General features: G+C 48.8%; 1 protein-coding gene across 1 annotated transcript in view; it reads right to left on the reverse strand.

Annotated features, from left to right (window-relative positions):
• Positions 1 to 18,001, reverse strand: part of CARS2 (cysteinyl-tRNA synthetase 2, mitochondrial) — a 43,958-nt gene that overhangs the window by 20,991 nt on the left and 4,966 nt on the right. Inside the window, exons 4-7 of the mRNA XM_006732598.3 lie at positions 10,284 to 10,355; positions 10,063 to 10,168; positions 7,583 to 7,666; positions 4,968 to 5,097 (exon numbers count right to left, since the gene is read on the reverse strand). Of these exons, the coding sequence (XP_006732661.2) occupies positions 4,968 to 5,097; positions 7,583 to 7,666; positions 10,063 to 10,168; positions 10,284 to 10,355 (392 nt within the window). The remainder of the gene's footprint in view (positions 1 to 4,967; positions 5,098 to 7,582; positions 7,667 to 10,062; positions 10,169 to 10,283; positions 10,356 to 18,001) is intronic.

An 18,001-nucleotide genomic window follows, 5' to 3' on the forward strand; every position in this document is an offset into this window, starting at 1 on the left:
TATCAGTGAGACTGTTAACAGAGAGATAAAAAAAGAACGAAAGATGAAGAACACAATAAATGAAATTAAAAATACGCTGGATGGAATATATAGCAGGCTAGAGGAAGCAGAAGAGCTAATTAATGACCTGGAAGATGGAGTAATGGAAAGTAATTAAGCTGAGCTGGTGAGAGAAAAAAATTATGCAAAACAAGAATAGACTTTGGGAATTCAGTGACTCCATCAAGTATAACAACATGCATGTTATAGGGATCCCAGAATAAGAGAGAAAAGGGGGCAGAACATTTATTTGAAGAAATAATAGCCGAAAACCTCCTAAATCTAGGGAAGGAAACAGATATCCAGATGTAGGAGGCAGAGATTCCCCCAAGAAAATCAACACAAGGAGGTCCACACCAAGACACACAGTAAATAAAATGGCAAAATACAGTGATAAAGAAAAAAACGGGGGGGGGCACCTGGGTAGCTCAGGTCATGATCTCAGAGTCATGGGATCAGGCCCCACATCAGGCTCTGCACTTAGTGTGGAGTCTACTTGAAGATTCTCTCCCTCTGCCCCTCCCCCCTCTCACACACTCTCTCCCTAAAATAAATAAAAGCAGCAGAGAAAAGACAGTTACACACAAGGGAAACCCCAATCGGCTATCAGTGAATTTTTCAGCAGAAATTTTGCAGGCCAGAGATTGGCATGATATATTCAAAGTGCTGAAAGAGGGACGCCTGGGTGGCTCAGTCGGTGAAGCGTCTGCCCTTGGCTCAGGTCATGATCCCTGGGTCCTGGGACTGAGTCCCACATCAGGCTCCCTGCTCACTGGGGAGCCTGCTTCTCCCTCTCCTCCTGCCACTTCCCCTGCTCATGCTTTCTGTCTGTCTCTGTCAAAAAAAAAAAAAAAAAGTGTTGAAAGGTTAAAAAAAAAAAAAACCTGCAGACAAGAATACTCTATCCAGCAGGGCTGTCATTCAGAATAAGGAGAGATAGAGTTTCTCAGACAAATGAAAACTAAAGGAGTTCATGACCACTAAATCAGCCCTGTAAGAAATATTAAAGGGGAGATGCCTGGGTGGCTCAGTCGTTGGGCATCTGCCTTCGGCTGAGGTCATGATCCTAGGGTCCTGGGACTGAGTCCCACATCGGGCTCCCTGCTCTTCGGAGAGCCTGCTTCTCCCTCTGCCACTCCCCCTGCTTGTGCTCTCTCTCTCTCTCTGACAAATAAATAAATTTTAAAAATCTTAAAAAGAAAAGAAAAGAAAAATATTAAAGGGGACTCGCTCAGTAGAAAGGAAAGACCATAACTAAGAGTATGAAAAGGAGGAAACACAAAAGCAGTAAAAATAAATATATCTGTAAAAAATCAGTCAAGGGAGTCACAGAATAAAAGGAAGTAAAGTATGACACCATATAGGTAAAACGTGGGGAGGAGTAAAGAATGGGTTCAGGCTTAAGGAATCAGCAACTTAATACTGACTGCTATATGCAGAAGATGTTACATAAAAACCTAATCGTAACCACAAATCAAAAACCAGGAATAGATGTGCAAAAAATAAAGAAAGAAATTCAAGTATATCACTAAAGAAAGCCAGCAAACCTTGAAAGAAAGAAAGAGAAGAAAGGATCAGAGAAGAATTATAAAAATAACCACAAAACAAGTAATAAAAAAAACTCCCGAAAAACAAAAGTCCAGGACCAGATGGCTTCACAGGTGAACTCTACCAAACATTTAGAGAAGAGTTCATACATATTCTTCTCAAACTATTCCAATAAATAGAAGAGGAACTCCAAACTCATTCTGTGAGGCCAGCATTACCCCAATACCAAAAGCAGACAAAGACATCACTAAAAAAGAGAACTACAGACCAGTATCTCTGATGCATATAGATGCAAAAGTCCTCAACAAAACACTAGCAAACTGAATCCAACAAAATATTTTAAAAAATCATTCACCACAACCAAGTGAGATCTATTCCTGGGTTGCTAGGGTGGTTTAAATATTCATAAAACAATCAACATGATACATCGCATCAACAAGAGAAAGGATAAAAACCATACAACCATTTCAATAGATGTAGAAAAAGCTTTTGACAAAGTATAACACCCATTCAGGATAAAAAACCCTCAACAAAGCAGGTCTAAAAGAAATATACCTCAACATAATAAAGACCATATATGAAAAACCCACAGCTAACACCATACTCCATGGGGAAAAACTGAGAGCTCTCCCCATAAGGTCAGGAACAAGACAGGGATGTCCACTCTCATTACTTTCACTCAACACAGTACTGGAAATCTCAGCCTCAGCAATCAGACAACATAAAGAAACAACAGGCATCCAAATTGGTAAGGAAGGAGCAAATCTCTATCTGCAAATGACATGATATTATATACAGAAAACCCTAGAGACTCCACAAAAAAAAACTGTTAAAACTGATAAATGAATTCAATAAAGTCAAAGGGTATAAAATCAATGTACAGAAATCTGTTGCATTTCTATTCACTAATAATGAAACAGCAGAAAGAGAAATTAAGAAAATAATCCCATTTACAACTGCACCAAAAATAATAAGATACCTAGGAATAAATCTAACCAAAGAGGTAAAAGACCTGTACTCTGAAAACTGTAAAACACTGATGTAAGAAATTTAAGATGACACAAAGAAAAAAAAAAAAAAAAAAAGAAATGGAAGACATTCAATGCTCATGGACTGAAGAACAAATATTGTTAAAGTGTCCACACTACCCAAAGCAACCTACACATTTAATGCAATCCCTATCAAAATACCAACAGCATTTTTCACAGAATAAACAGTAACAATAAAGAATCCTAAAATTTGTATGGAACCACAAAAGGACCCAAATAACCAAAGTCATCTTGAAAAAGAAAAACAAAACTGGAGGGATCGCAATTCCAGACTTCAAATTATATTACTCAAGTTATATTCTTTGTAGTCATCAAAACAGTATGGTACTGGCATAAGTAGATACTGTAGATCAGTGGAACAGAATGGAAAACCCAGAAATAAACCCACAATTATATGGTCAATCTTTGACAAAGCAGGAAAGAATATACAATGGGAAAAGGATAGTCTCTTCAACAAATGGTGCTGGGAAAACTGGACAAGCCACATGCAAAAGAAGGAAACCAGACCACCTTCTTATAGCATGCACAAAAATAAACTCAAAATGGATGAAAGACCTAAATGCGTGACAGGAATCCATCAAAATCCTAGAAGAGAGCACAGGCAGTAACTTCTCTGACATTGTCCATAGCAACATCTTTCTAGATCTGTCTCGTGAGGCAAGAGAAACAAAAGCAAAAATAAACTACTGGGACTTCATCAAAATAAAAAGTTTTTGCACAGCGAAGGAAACAATCAACAAAACTAACAGACAACCTACAGAATGGAAGAAGACATTTGCAAATGACATGCCCAACAAATGGTTAGTATCCAAAATACATAAAGAACTGATACAACTCAACACACCAAAACCAAATAATCCAATTAAAAAATGGGCAGAAGACATGAACTTACATTTCTCCAAAGAAGATACAGAGATGGCCAACATACATGAAAGGATGCTCAACATCACTCATCATCAGGGAGATGCAAATCAAAATCAAGTCACACCTGTCAGATGGCTAAAACCAAAACCACAAGAAACAGTGTTGGAGAGGATGTGGAGAAAGGGGAACCTCGTGCACTGTTGGTGGGAATGCAAGCTGGTGCAGCCACTCTGGAAAACAGTATGGAGTTTCCTCAAAAAGTTAAAAATAGAACTACCCTACGATCCAGCAATTGCACTTTTGGATATTTACCCAAAGAATACAAAAACACTAATTCAAAGGGATACGTGCACCTTGATGTTTATTGCAGCATTATTTACAATAGCCAAACTATGGAAGCAGCCCAAGTGTCCACTGATAGATGAATAAAGAAGATGTAGTATATGTAAAATGGAATAGTACTCGGCCATAAATACGAACGAAATCTTGCCATTTCCAACAACATGGATGGATCTAGAGAGCATAATGGTGAGCGAAATAAGTCAGAGAAAGACATATACCTAAGTACAGAAAACACACCGATGATCACTCGAGGGGAGGAGAGTGGGGGGCAGGGGGACACAGGGTATGAGGATTAAGAGCACACCATCACGATGGGCACTACGTAATGTACAGAACCGCTGAATCACTACACTGCACAGCTGAAACTAATATAACACTGTATTTTTTTTTTTTTAAGATTTTATTTATGTATTTGACAGCGCACACAAGCAGGGGGAGGGGCAGAGGGAGAGGGAGCCCGATGCAGGACTCGATCCCAGGACCCTGGGATCAGGACCTGAGCTAAAGGCAGACGCTTAACTGACTGAGCCCCCCAGGCGCCCTGTAACACTTTATGTTAACTACCCTGGAAGTAAAATTAAAAACTTAATATAAAATAAAAGAAGGAAGGTGGTCCTGTCCCCGAGGGACCTCTCCCTACACCCACCGCCGAGGAAAGACAGAGGCACAGATGAACTGTCCTGTGACAATCAAGAACTGAACTGTAAAGCAGGACTTTCTACTAAAAAGGACAGGCAGGGGGTGGAGGGGAGGGGCGCCTGGGGGGCTCAGTCGGTTAAGCGTCTGCCTTCGGCTCAGGTCATGATGCCAGGGTCCTGGGATCAAGCCCCACGTTGGGGGCGGGGGGGTCCCTGCTCAGCGGGGAGCCTGCTTCTCCCTCTCCCTCTGCCCCTTCCCCCTGCTCCTCTATCTCTACCAAATAAATAAATAAAACCTTCAAAAATAAAAAGATAAAAATAAAAAGGACAGGCAGTGATGGTGGACAGGTAAGCTGCTTGGCAAGGGTCTGGTTTCCCTAGGGAGCCTGGCGCCTCCTCCGAGCCCCGCCACGCAGCTGCGCACACCCACCCCCTCTGCTGGCCAAGTGGGGCACTGCGTGAGCTTGCACAGAACACAAAACCTTACCTTGAGATGGTGGAACATTCGATGTGCCAGCCGGGTCTTCCTTTTCCCCAAGGAGAGGCCCAAAACACCTCCTGGGGTTTGGCTGCCTTCCACAGGGCAAAGTCGCTGGCGTGCCGCTTGTCGGAATCAACTGCCAACAGCAAATGATCAATCAGGGGCAAGAATCTAAAAGGCAGACCCACACAGCATGGCCATGACATCCCAAAGATGCTGCTCCTTCCAGCACGTGACCTCACGCTCCTCTTCTCCCCTCGTGACGGCCGGAAGGACCACCCAACACCTTTATCTAAAACACAGTGAGGCCAGTTTCAGCGAGCAGAAGAGCCGAGATTTCGCACGGTGAACGCTGATGCTTCTTCCTAGGGACGCATGAGCTGAGCTGCCTTCCTTCCTTATTCTCCTCCTGAGAAAGCTAGGTGTGCCAGCGGGTGAGTTTCAGAGCACCTTCTCCCCCAAAAAGACAACTACACAGAGCACCAATGACACTGGAGGAGCAAGAGAACCCAGAAGAGGAGAGTTAGGGGACGGTCCACGGTCATACAAGCCGGTACTGGGCTCTCTCTGCTCCAAAACTTGGTGCGGCCACGATGTCCTGACATGAGTGGATACGCCAACCGTGCCGCATCGGACAAGGGAGTGTTACTCAGCACCGGAAGGAAATGGCTATCAAGCCATAGAGACACGGAGGGTGGCTGCGTCCCCGGTCCCCAAGGGGCTCTGCCCTTGCCTGGGTCCCCATGGGACCTGGTGGCTTAAATGCACACTTTCACCTAAATGTGTATTCAGTGAAAAAAGCCAGTCTGAAAAGGCCACCGAATGTATGCTCTCACTTTATGGCATTCTAGAAAAGGCAAAACGATGCAGACAGTAAGAGATCATGGGCTGCCAGGGGTGAGGAGGGAGGAGTTTGAGCAGCTGGAGCACAGGGAGGGCTGAGGGCCAGGAGGGGGTTCTGTGCCATGTGTCGTCACACATTTATCCAACCCAAGAATACACAGCACCAAGCGCGAACCCTCCCAGACACTGCGGACTCGGGGTCACGTGTCCATACAGGTACATCCGCCGTGACAGATGTCCCATTCTGGTGACGTTCGTAACAGGAAGGCTGTGTGTGAGCAGGGTCGGGGGACGTGGGACACCCCCACTCCTAACCGTCAACTTTGCTGTGAACCTAGAAGCGCCCTAAAATAAAGTCTATTGTCTTTTAAAGATTTATTTATTGGGGGGGGGAGTCGGGGGAAGGGGAGAGAGAGAGAAACTCAAGCAGCCTCCCTGCTGAGCATGGAGTCCAACGCGGGGCTTGATCCCACGACCCTGAGATCATGACCTGAGCCGAAACCAAGAGTCAGGCGCTTAACCGACTGCGCCCCCCAGGCGCCCCTAAAGTCTATTAAAACACAAAAGCACCGCTGATGCTAGGACGTGTGTCTCAGAAACATGTCCTCTGCTTCCCTAGGGCACAGTGGCAAACCCACACGTGCATGCCGTCTAGCGGCGCTTGGTTCTGGTCCTTCAGGAGGGAGCGGGATACTCATGAGTAAGAGTAACAAACACCATTTCTGAGGCGTCAAACAATACTGTTAGTAGGGGCGCCCGGGTGGCTCAGTCGTTAAGCGTCTGCCTTGGGCTCAGGTCATGGTCCCAGGGTCCTGGGATCGAGCCCCACATCGGGCTCCCTGCTCCGCGGGAAGCCTGCTTCTCCTTCTCCCACTCCCCCTGCTTGTGTTCCCTCTCTCGCTGTGTCTCTCTCTGTCAAAATAAACAATACTGTTAGTGATTAAATGTAAATGGCATTGCTGGGGCACCTGGCGGCTCAGTCGTTAAGCGTCTGCCTTCAGCTCAGGTCATGATCACAGGGTCCTGGGATCGAGGCCCGCATCCAGCTCTCTGCTCAGTGGGGAGCCTGCTTCTCCCTCCACTCCTCCCCCCGCTCGAGCTCTCTCTTGCTCTCTGTCAAATAAATAAGTAAAATCTTGAAAAAATAAAAAATGAAAAAACAAATGGCATCATTTATAGAGCAGAGGATAATGGTTAAAGACAGAAATTACTTGGACAATTTGTCTCTGGGGTTTTTGCTTGTCTTTATTTGGTTCTCTTCAATAGTATTTTTTTAAATTTGAAATTATTTTTAATTTTAAATTTTTAAAAATTATTTTCCATTTACTTCTATGTACATACTTCTCCATAAAAATGACTTCAATCTAACAATCATTGGAACAGAACAGAGTGGAGGAATAAATTAAAATACACCAGGAATGTAATATATGGTAAAATACCTACGGGGACTTACTACACGGCAAACTACAGATGGAACTGAGTACAACAGCCAGATGGCGGAGAGCGTTAAAACGCAACAGCATGACTGTGTGCTCCCGTGGGAAGCCCGTGGCCAGGCGATGCTGCCCTCCCCCCGGAGAAGAGCCAAGGACCCGGCAGGCGGGAGGAGATTCACAACCTGCCAAGGGACTTCACATTCCCAAGCTCCCTCTCTTTGAACAATGAGTTACACTTAAAACGCTGCTGGGATGGACGGTCGGGCACCATCACTGGGTCTGAGAGGCCCAGCCTGCGCTTCAGCCCCCAGACCCCGAAGCAGGAGGCTGGGGTCCACCCACCTGGCTCTCTGACGGGACCGGGGACCACACTGACCAGCTTGCCATACTTGTCTCCTCTCGACTGCAGGTCAAAGTAGACGTTGCCTGTTTTATAAAGGTAATGAAGAAGTCATCATTTCTCTGAATCACCGAATTCTACTCCAGAAACCAACACTGCACTGTATGTTAACAAGAAAAATTTAAATAAGAAAAAAAAAATCAGTTCAAAAAAGAATATGAACAATTACTGAAAATTAAAAAGAATTCATCATTTCTGAACCTTAAATATCAGCATCTATCTAAGCATAGTAGCTAACAAGTAATTAGCATTTAAACACAGAATATGGCATCTGGCCTTCACGTGGCCCCTTTGCTCCATCTCTAAATCAGAATGAACACCAGCACTGCTGTTTTATAAAAGAGCACGCATCTTGGGGCGCCTGGGTGGCTCAGTTGGTTAAGCGACTGCCTTCGGCTCAGGTCATGATCCTGGAGTCCCGGGATCGAGTCCCGCATCGGGCTCCCTGCTCGGCGGGGAGCCTGCTTCTCCCTCTGACCCTCCCCCTACTCATGTGCTCTCTCATTCTCTCTCTCTCAAATAAATAAATAAAATCTTTAAAAAAAAATAAAAAAAAGAGCACGCATCTGGACACGTCACGAATATCCAGAGGTGGAAATGAAAACCCAAGTGTAAGATCTGTGTCAAATGTTGAGATGGTTCCTTTTAGCGAGAAGGAAAAGTGTCACCATGTGCCTGCATCTAGCTCTGCACTTTACGCTATGTACCAGCTGACAGAGAAACCCGGTCTCACCCAGAAAATCTGCTCAGATCCCAGACACCTCCACATTCAAGCACCCTGACCGAGGAGCAGGGAAGGAGGTGTTGGAGCAGGAGGCCCCCCCAGGGCTGTGTCCCAGGACTGGGCCATCGGAGCCGGATCCTGACCTGGGGGGGGAGGACCCCAACTCAGGGCTCACACGCAAGCTCCAAGTTACGCTGGGGAAGAGCCAGGGGGCCACCGTGCGAGCAGCCATCCAGGAAGTCAGGACATAAGCAGCAATCTGGAAATGCCTTGTCTTTCATGGAGGAGACATTTCTCCATACCTATGTTCATGTTATCAGTTCGCTGAACAAAAACAGTTTCTTCACAAAGAGTTGAAAATTCATTTTTTTTAAAGATTTTTATTATTTATTTAGAGCGCGAGCAGAAGCAGGGGGAGTGACACAGGGAGAGGGAGAAGCAGGCTCCCCGCTGAGCAGGGAGCCGGATGCGGGACTCGATCCCAAGACCCTGGGATCATGACCTGAGCCGAGGGCAGACGCTTAACCAACTGAGCCACCCAGGCGCCCCAAGAGTTCAAAATTTAAATCACAGCCAAGCTTTTATGGAATTGTCACAAAGCCCAAATTAATGGAGTCTGCGTTAATGTCAACTTATTTTCATTGTATTTACATTAGCACTATTAAAAGCTTACAATAAAGCACTGTCATAAAGCAACAGACCAGGGGCATCTATTGCTAAGGCGCATTTGGCCCTCTGCCTCCGTGAGTCTCACTCTGGGCTGCTTGTCTCATTTCATGTCTCACGGCAGCAGGACGACAACGCCTGTATTTTCCGGAGAAAACTCCAGTTCAGTCACCCAGGCCCCTTAAAAACGAGTTTCTCTTGGAGACAAAATCTAAATATAGCAAATACGGTAAAGTAAGAAAGCTGCAAACTCTGGTGTATGCACAGGGGTCTGAGAAAGGCAGCGCCCATTCCTGTGGACCCGGGGCCCCTCGCAGGGATCTAGGCGCGCAGGTGGGACCCCTGAAAGAAGGGGCTTACAGTCCGTAACCCGCAGAAACAGTGTCTGCTTGCACGCTTCATACTCTGCTGTTGACTTGAACAAGCATTACAAGACGCACACATCCCAAGTCTGGGCTGGGCATGCTAGTGGGTCATTCACCAAAAACGAGCAGTTTTTATGATCCCAGAAGGGACAGAATACGAGAGCATGAACAGCAAGCGAGGGCGGTACATGCCCGGCGGCCAGTGGGCACAGCCCAGGCACCAGAGCTGGGCTGCAAGTCCGCTTTCAGCCCCGAGCGGAGAAGAAACGTCCCGGGAGGGAGAAAGCTCGGTCGGATCGTGAGGACGGGTGGGACTTGGGCGGAAAGGGCTGGAAAGGGGGAGGCGTGGCTGAGGACCACGGGGACCCCAGCGGCAGCCAACGCCAGGCAAAAAGCAGCGGCTCCCAGGCCGGCAGCTGTGAGGTGTGCCAGAAGGACGCGATCAGGCCCACCCCAGGCAGGGAGCGGCCAGCAGGAGACCCGGGGCGGGGGGACGCAGGAGGACCAGACGCGTGAGGGAACAGTCCGGCACCTCGGTCGGATAACACAGTGAACCAGAGAAGACAGTAAGCCACTCGGCAACTCCAACAACTCGCAAACACGTGTCCACTTTCTCAAGGTCCCACTGGTATTTACCCAACGATCAGTTAAGTAACACAACCCCTACCTTGTGCTGTCGGATAAGCGTGCCCGTTAGCAATGATTCCTTCGATGAAAGAAATGATCTGAGGAATATTTTCAGTTACCCTCAAGTACACAGTCGCGGGGAGAACCTGACAGAAAGCAGAGGAGAGATGACCTTCCACGGGTGAAAGGCGTCGGTCGGCCACACCGGCTTTCAGCGCTCACGCCCCCCTCGTGGCGAGGAAATGCAGTGACGCCCTTCACCTTCAAGGCTGCCATGTCTTGTTTAAAATCCTCTTCATACAGATTGGCGAGAGAGGCAGGTGACACGTTCATCTGCAGAAAGACGAGGTGAGCCGGTCAGCAGGTCGGGCCCCCGCGGCTGGCCTCGCAGAAGGGCCTTTCGTTTTAGCTCCCAAACTCATTCTAGTAACTTAGCTAGTCACAAACGCTGACTGACCCCGTTTTCTGGTTAGAGGGGAAAAAAGGAATAAACAATGTCACGATTTCTGTTACATAATTCAAAACAAAACCCCCAAACACACGAAAAAGCCTCGCTTTTCTAGGGCAAGGGCAGGCTAGCTCAATCTAGTCTACATCATAACCAGAAATTTGGGTTTCTCTCTTATCCCTTCCCCTCGGGGGGGCGGGGGCAAGAAAACCCGTCAAAAACACATGAACGAGGAACTCTAAGAAGTGTTTGGAAAGCAGCAGAGCAGGTGCAAACAAACAGTGGGCAGGTGGCAGGGCTGGGGGGACGCAGGGGCACAGCAGCCCCCGGAGACAGACGTCACATTCCGAGCGCGGGGCATCTGGGGACACGCTCCTGCAGCCCCAGGGGCTGAGGGCACACTGGCACACAAGACCGGCTCCCCAAAGCATTTTTCACTTTTCAGCAGAAAAAAACGTTCCAAGAACAAAAGGACAGGTCTGGGACCCCGTGGAGCTTGCGAAGGGCCCGGGACTGCAGCCCCCGCCCCTGCAGCCCCGGAACCAGGGCCCCGCTCCACGGCCGACACACCGCAGCTCCAGCGCGGCAAGACTCCCCCTTCGCAGCGAGAGGCCCCCGCCAGCCCGCCACTCCGCGGCCACGCTCTTCCCCACCCGGGGCCCCAGAAAGGCAATCATCCCAGAAACCGCGACCACCGGGCATTTACTGAATAAATCAATCTGGTGAACAAAGCGACTCTGCAGCTGTGTGGCCGTGGGCAAGGCATGAGCCTCTGTGCCTGGGGCTTTCTTGCAACATGGAGAGGTCCCACCTATCGACCCCCAAGATTGCTACGAGGATCCGTGTGCATCTCAGAAAGACGACCGCGTGAATGGACGACGCTGTGTTCACGCCTCTGTCAGACACAGGACACCGGCTCCCAGACACACGGATCTGCATCCCCCTCCTGAAACGCAGCGCCCTGCACACACGGCCTGCAGCTGGCTCCCTCCACTACCACCACCGTCCTGCTGGCCGGCCCGGCCCGCGTACCAAGAGCCGCTCCCCGGGCCCCCTCCTCACGCCCTCTTCTTCTGCTGTGACAATGGCCAGGCCATTCCTGAGCACGGATCCAGATGCCAGACCGCTGGTCGGAGGACAGGTGCACACGCCCTGGCTGGGTACCTGCCGCCCCCACGGAGGGTGCGCTGGCCTGAACCTGACCGAGCCCTGACCGCACGGGGGTGGGGGGCACACTTGTGGACATCGGCAACATGACTGCTAACACACGCTTTCTCGCTCTAAGTTTAACATGTACTTCTCTCTTCTGAAGGAGCTGAACATCTCTCACAGGTTTAGAGCCATTCATATGAACAGTCTGTAATCACCACACCCATTTCTCCACTGACTTGTAGAGCTCTTCTTGTCCATTGGTAGGAAGTAGTTTTACATGAAAGAAAATAGCCTTTTATCTCTGATGTGAATTTCAATTACTGTCACAGTCTTTCAACTTTATGGTTAGTTTGTATCCTATAGAAAATGTCATTTCGGGGCACCTGGGTGGCTTAGTCGTTGGGCGTCTGCCTTCGGCTCAGGTCATGATCCCGGGGTCCTGGGATCGAGCCCCGCATCGGGCTCCCTGCTCCGCAGGAAGCCTGCTTCTCCCTCTCCCATTCCCCCTGCTTGTGTTCCTTCTCTCGCTGTGTCTCTCTGTCTCTCTGTCAAAATAAATAAAATCTTTAAAAAAGAAAATGTCATTTCTATATTTAGCCATCTTTTGTATTTCTCAAATCTTTTTCCCCAAATGGCTCCTGGGTATGGAAACAAATTTAGGAGAGCCTTCCCAGTATGAGGCTATAAAAAGTGCCCCAAGGTTCTTTCAGTAATTCGTGGTTCCATTTCTTTTACATTAGGCTCCGATCTGTCCCGGATCTGGTTGTTAGATCCACCACCCCTCCTGGGTTTTTTTTCCCCCAGATGCTTACCTAACTGTCAACATCTTTTACCGGATAATTCCTCTCTTCCCCAATGATTTGAAATGCCATCTTTATCACAAATTTCCATTATTTACTGTGTCTATTTCTGACTTTCTAGTGTGTCCCGTTATCTGTCTGCTCATGCTGTCTGTACAACGTTTAATGTCTACAACCTTCACAGTGACAGAAAGTAGACTGGTGAAAGCTTGGGGGCAGGGCAGCAAAGAGGGAAGGATGACAAGGGGCAGAGGAAGCTTTCGGGGGCGATGGATGGAGATGTTCATCCTGACACTGGTGATGGGTTCACAGATTTTATCATGCTGTACACCTCGAAGTACTTGGTGCAATTTATTGTAGGTCTGGTTACTCAAAGCTGCGCCAAAAAAAAGAAAATATATGAAAACAAAAAATTTTCTATAGCTTTAAAAATGTTTTAATATTAATACTTAATACTTAATATTTAATATTAATATTAATACTCTTAATACTCTTCTTTAAAAAAAAATTTTACTTATTTTTATTTGTCAGAGAGAGAGCAAGAAAGAGAGCACATGAGCGGGGGAGGGGAGAGGGAGAGGGAGAAGCAGCTTCCCGGCTGAGCAGGGAGCCCAATGTGGGACTCGATCCCAGGACCCTGGGATCATGATCTGAGCCGAAGGCAGACGTTTAACCGACTGAGCCACCCAGGCGCCCCAATACTCTTTTACAGACTTTTCCTGGCCGCATATGAACTCTAGAATCCACGTCTCTGATTCTGAAAGGGAGTATGAGGAACGTGCACACACACTCCTCTGAATGACCTAGCAAGTACCACGCTGCCCAAACATGCAAGCCCGGCTTCACAGGCGGCTTCTCCAGCTCACACGCGTAAGCCCAGCGGCCGTGGTTCGGAAACACTGAGGGGCAGTGAATTGTAAGTGGGACACCAATCTACTGCTGGCCTTGCACGGAGGAGTGGAATCATATTCTAAAACGAAACCTTTTAAACTTACTCTTTCGGCAGCGGGTCACACCATGCATCTGGACAGCGCGGCTCTCACTCTCCGAAAAACAAACCGCACGAGGCGGGAGCTGAAATGCGGTCTCAGTCTTTGATCTCAGTCACTGTCCATCCGCCCCGACCATCACAAACCATCTCAAGCTGCCTTGCCCGCAGCAAGGGCCCCCCGGCCGGGCCCTCAGCACTCAGCAGCAGCGTCCAGCCTCCCTCCCGCAAAGAAGGCAACAGGGGCCAGTGACCAGCAGCAGAGAAAGAATACCTTCGGCCTGGGTCACTCTGACACATTCATCCCAATTTTTCCTACAAAATGCAACGATGCCCATGTACCACGCCTCTCGTAGGGCTCGCCCCAGAAATCCCCCCACCGTTTTTATCCCTGACAAACTGTAACACTGTGCCGAACATCAAAGTCAAGGGAGAGATCCAGAAAAGTGTAATACAGAATTAATATTATAATATAAAATACCGTACATACAAGCAAGTGCTGAAGCAGACTGCATGAAGAGCATCGCCATCACCTTAATAGGTTGCATTAGATAAAAAATAGCCTTTTTGCCAGATACTAAGAAACAAACAGATGCTTTCATAACCATGTTTCAGATGCATGCTTCATCATCTTAAAGAGATATTGCGAGAACAACTATTCAGTGCCACGTTAGCATCCTGCCATGTGACAAGGAGGGAAATTTTCAGGTGTCAAAAATTAAATGCTCTCTACATACAGAATCTTTCAGCTAATTCTACCAACCTGTTCGTAGGCCAAGTATAATACAATTCTTAAAAGTAACAAGCTCTGCCTCCTCGCGGCATCTGTGAAATCCTCTCAGTAACTTCATTCTCGCTGCATTTACCCTGTGCCACCACCCCTCCCTCCTGAAGTCCGCCCTCCATCCTCACCTGCATCCGAGCCCCTCAGCCCCTCCCCTTCCTTTCCCACCAGCCGTGCCTCCAGACTCCCAGCAGGCCTTGCAGCTCACAGGTCCACCTCCGAGTCTGAAGATTCACAGCAGAGCCCGATTCATCAAGTGCAGGGACCCAGGTGCGTGGTCTCGGACCCCGCTGAAGGGGAGGACTGAGGACAGATGAAACACTCACCTGGGTCACCTTCCTCCATAACCAACGCCTCCCGCGGCAGTGTCCCTTACAACCCCGCGCTCACCAGGCCAGAGACCACGGCTTGCTTGCTACCAGCTACACCCTGCCCGCAGCCAGAGAGGGCCCCGTCCAGCAGGCCTTCCTGCTCAGCACCCCTGGGGTCAGCCTTCCCTCCCAGCAATGGCTCCGGACCCCTCCTCAAGGCCCCCCGCAGGGACCATCCCAGCACCTCCCAGAAAACAGCACAGGCCCTGCCTCTGCCTCTCCCCCGTCCGTCCTACCCATGGATCAGAGGACGATCAGAGGACGTTCCTTTCTTTCTCCCGTTTGCTCAGAAGCTTCACTCTAGAATCCAAAGGCTGCGCCGCTGGTGAGTGGCTGAGCTCACACTGAAGTCAGACAGCCCTGGACAAACCGCTCCAAACCCGGGCCCCCTCCTCCCGTGCTCCACACGCAGGATCCTGTGGGTCTGCCATCTAACACGAGCACCACCTGCCTGGGGACCCCTTGCCCCCTGCTGTCCCCTCACTTGCAGCTCCCCACAAAGGGACGGCTCACCTTGCCCCCAGGGCCTTGGCTGGACCAGGGGACACCTGACCCCAGGGGCAGAGACAGAGAGCAGCAGGGACGGTGATAAACCCCAAGTGCTAGCCTGCCCACTCTCTGCTTCCAGCCAAACGCGTGGCACCTTTTCCAACTCTAGCCACTTCTCCAATTCTCCGGCTGCAGCTGGTTGTCCACGATTCAACCCTATTCTGACACGAACTCCCCGGCTCAGCGCAGACCCCGTGGGACTGCCCCCTTCAGACACCAGCCACCATGGGTCCCCTGGCCACTTGAACTCCTGCCATGGAGTCTAAATTTGGGGGTTTGATCTGAGTCACAGAACCCAGGAAAGCAGTCCACTTACCAACCCTAGTTTATGATAAAGGACACAACTCAGGAGCAGCATAGGGCGAGGGGCAGGGCTCCCAGGCTCTCCGACGCCGCCCTCCCAGCGCCCACCTGTGCTCACCAGCCCGAAGCGCTGAGCCCCCTCATTTTGGGGGTGTTTATGGAGGCTTCACGACTTGGGACAGGTGATTAAATCCCTGGCCACTGGCAATAAGCACCACGCCAGGGGTGGGGGGTGAAAGGTCCCAGCTCTCGCCATGGTTGGGTCTCTGGGACCCCAGCCCCCATCCTGAAGCCCTCCAGAGGCCCAGCCATGATCTCATCAGCATACAGAAGATGCTCTCCCTCACTAGATTCCGTGGGTTTCAGGCGCTCTGTGCCTGGAACTGGGGTAAAGTCCACACGTATCTCTATGATACCAAGGCCCTGAGCTGACCGAGCTCCATATTTCTGTATCCAGGTCTGCGTTTCTTTAGGTACGTCACACTCACTCTGCTCGCCGGGGCGAAGCTCCCACCAACCCTGTCTGTGGGTCCATCTCTGGCTGTGTCCTCCCCACCACCGAGTGGTCTCCACTGGATGGAGCTGAGCCTGGCTAGAGCACCCCAAGAGTCTACTGGACAAAGTGCAAGTCCCCAGTAGGTCCTCCAGGCCCGGTTGCCCCCACCTCTCCAGCCTCACCTGCCAGCCCGCCCACGGGCCACGGGAGCAGGACGGCGGGTTCCCTCGCAGGCCTCCACGCAGCCTTTCGGCCCCTCCTCGCTTGCCCTCTGCCCAGGTGTCCTTCCTGCCCTCACTCCTCACCACCCATCCTCTACTATTGCTAATTCGGGGCTAACCTCCTCCAGTGAATCACTTCTGCATTCCACGGAGGTGTGACGGTCTTCCTTGCACGTCCCTAGCTGGGCTTATAAAATGAACTATGTCGCACACAGAGCATCTCTCTGTGGGCTCTTCTGCCTCCCCAGATGCAAGCTCCATGAGGCCAGGACTGGTCTTCCTCACCTTTCTTGGCACAAAGCCAGGCACAGGCCTGACCCCGGACGGTTCGATGCATGCTCAGGGACAGTTCTGGAAGTGGAAATCGAGTCTACTCTAAGGGAGCATGACGTACTGGCTCAGCTATTTGGACAAGACAGACCCGGGAAACCCCACTGGGTTTGGGCGCCACCAGTAAGCACTCTCTAAACCACCCAACTCTAAGAAGAAAAACCTTATTAAAAAAACCATTCCTCCTTGAACCAGTGACTCCACTTTGGGAAAAGTATTTAGCGAAACAAGACAGGATGAAAAAAAAAGATATTCACAGTAGCCCTATTTTTAACAGCTATAAACAACACAGCCAATGATGGGAAACTGCTGAACAGCCCCCATGCCGAATGCTATCTAGTTGTTAAAAAGGTAAATTAGGGGATGCCTGGCTGGCTTGGTTGGGGGAGCGTGCGATGCTTGATCTCAGGATCGTTGAGTTCTAGCCCCAGGTCAGGTGCAGAGATTACTTAAACAAGTAAAACTTTACAAAAAAAAAAAGGCAAATTGGTAGGAAACAGGGACACATGGCTTCTAGAAAATAAATCTGAGAGGGCGCCTGGGTGGCTCAGTTGGTTAAGCAACTGCCTTCGGCTCGGGTCATGATTCTGGAGTCCCGGGATCGAGTCCCGCATCGGGCTCCCTGCTCAGCAGGGGGTCTGCTTCTCCCTCTCCCGCTCCCCTTGCTTGTGTTCCTCCCCTCGCTGTGTCTCTCTCTGTCAAATAAATAAAATTAAAAAAAAAAAAAAAAAAGAAAATAAATCTGAGAGAAAGCAGAATATGGAAGTAATTCAAGAGTCCAAAAACAAGAATGGTAAATGAGGGTATCTCCATGCGATGAAATGCTATATGGCTATTTAAAAACGTTCAAGAATATTTAAGAACATGAAAAAAGTACTCAAAATATACTAAATGGAAAAAGCAGACTATAAAACATTATAAAGTGTAGACTGGTTCCTAAAAAAAAATAGTATACACAGTTTTCAGTACATACATCTTCTAAAATAACGGGAATATAAAGCACTCAATGTAGGTTTTTGCATAGATTGGATCATTTAACAATTATCTGCAGATCCTTAGAGATGATTGTTAAAGTTGCTAATTATAAAAACCAGAAAATAGACTTAAAAATTTATCTATATTTAACTTAACCCCTCAGTTAAAACTTTCCCCCAAAAGCTTCCCCTAAACCCTCCTACACTGTTGGTGGGAATGCAAGCTGGTGCAGCCACTCTGGAAAACAGTATGGAGGTTCCTCAGAAAGTTGAAAATAGAGCTACCATACAACCTAGCAATTGCACTACTGGGTATTTACCCCAAAGATACAAATGTAGGGATCCGAAGGGGTATGGACACCCCGATGTTTATAGCAGCAATGTCCACAATAGCCAAACTGTGGAAAGAGCCAAGATGTCCATCGACTGATGAATGGATAAAGAAGATGTGGTATATATATACAATGGAATATTATGCAGCCATCAAAAGGAATGAGATCTTGCCATTTGCAATGACGTGGATGGAACTGGAGGGTATTATGCTGAGCCAAATAAGTCAAACT

This window comes from Leptonychotes weddellii, chromosome 3 (genome assembly GCF_054177405.1).
Source record: "Leptonychotes weddellii isolate Sample4059 chromosome 3, ASM5417740v2, whole genome shotgun sequence".
NCBI classification, from domain to species: domain Eukaryota; kingdom Metazoa; phylum Chordata; class Mammalia; order Carnivora; family Phocidae; genus Leptonychotes; species Leptonychotes weddellii.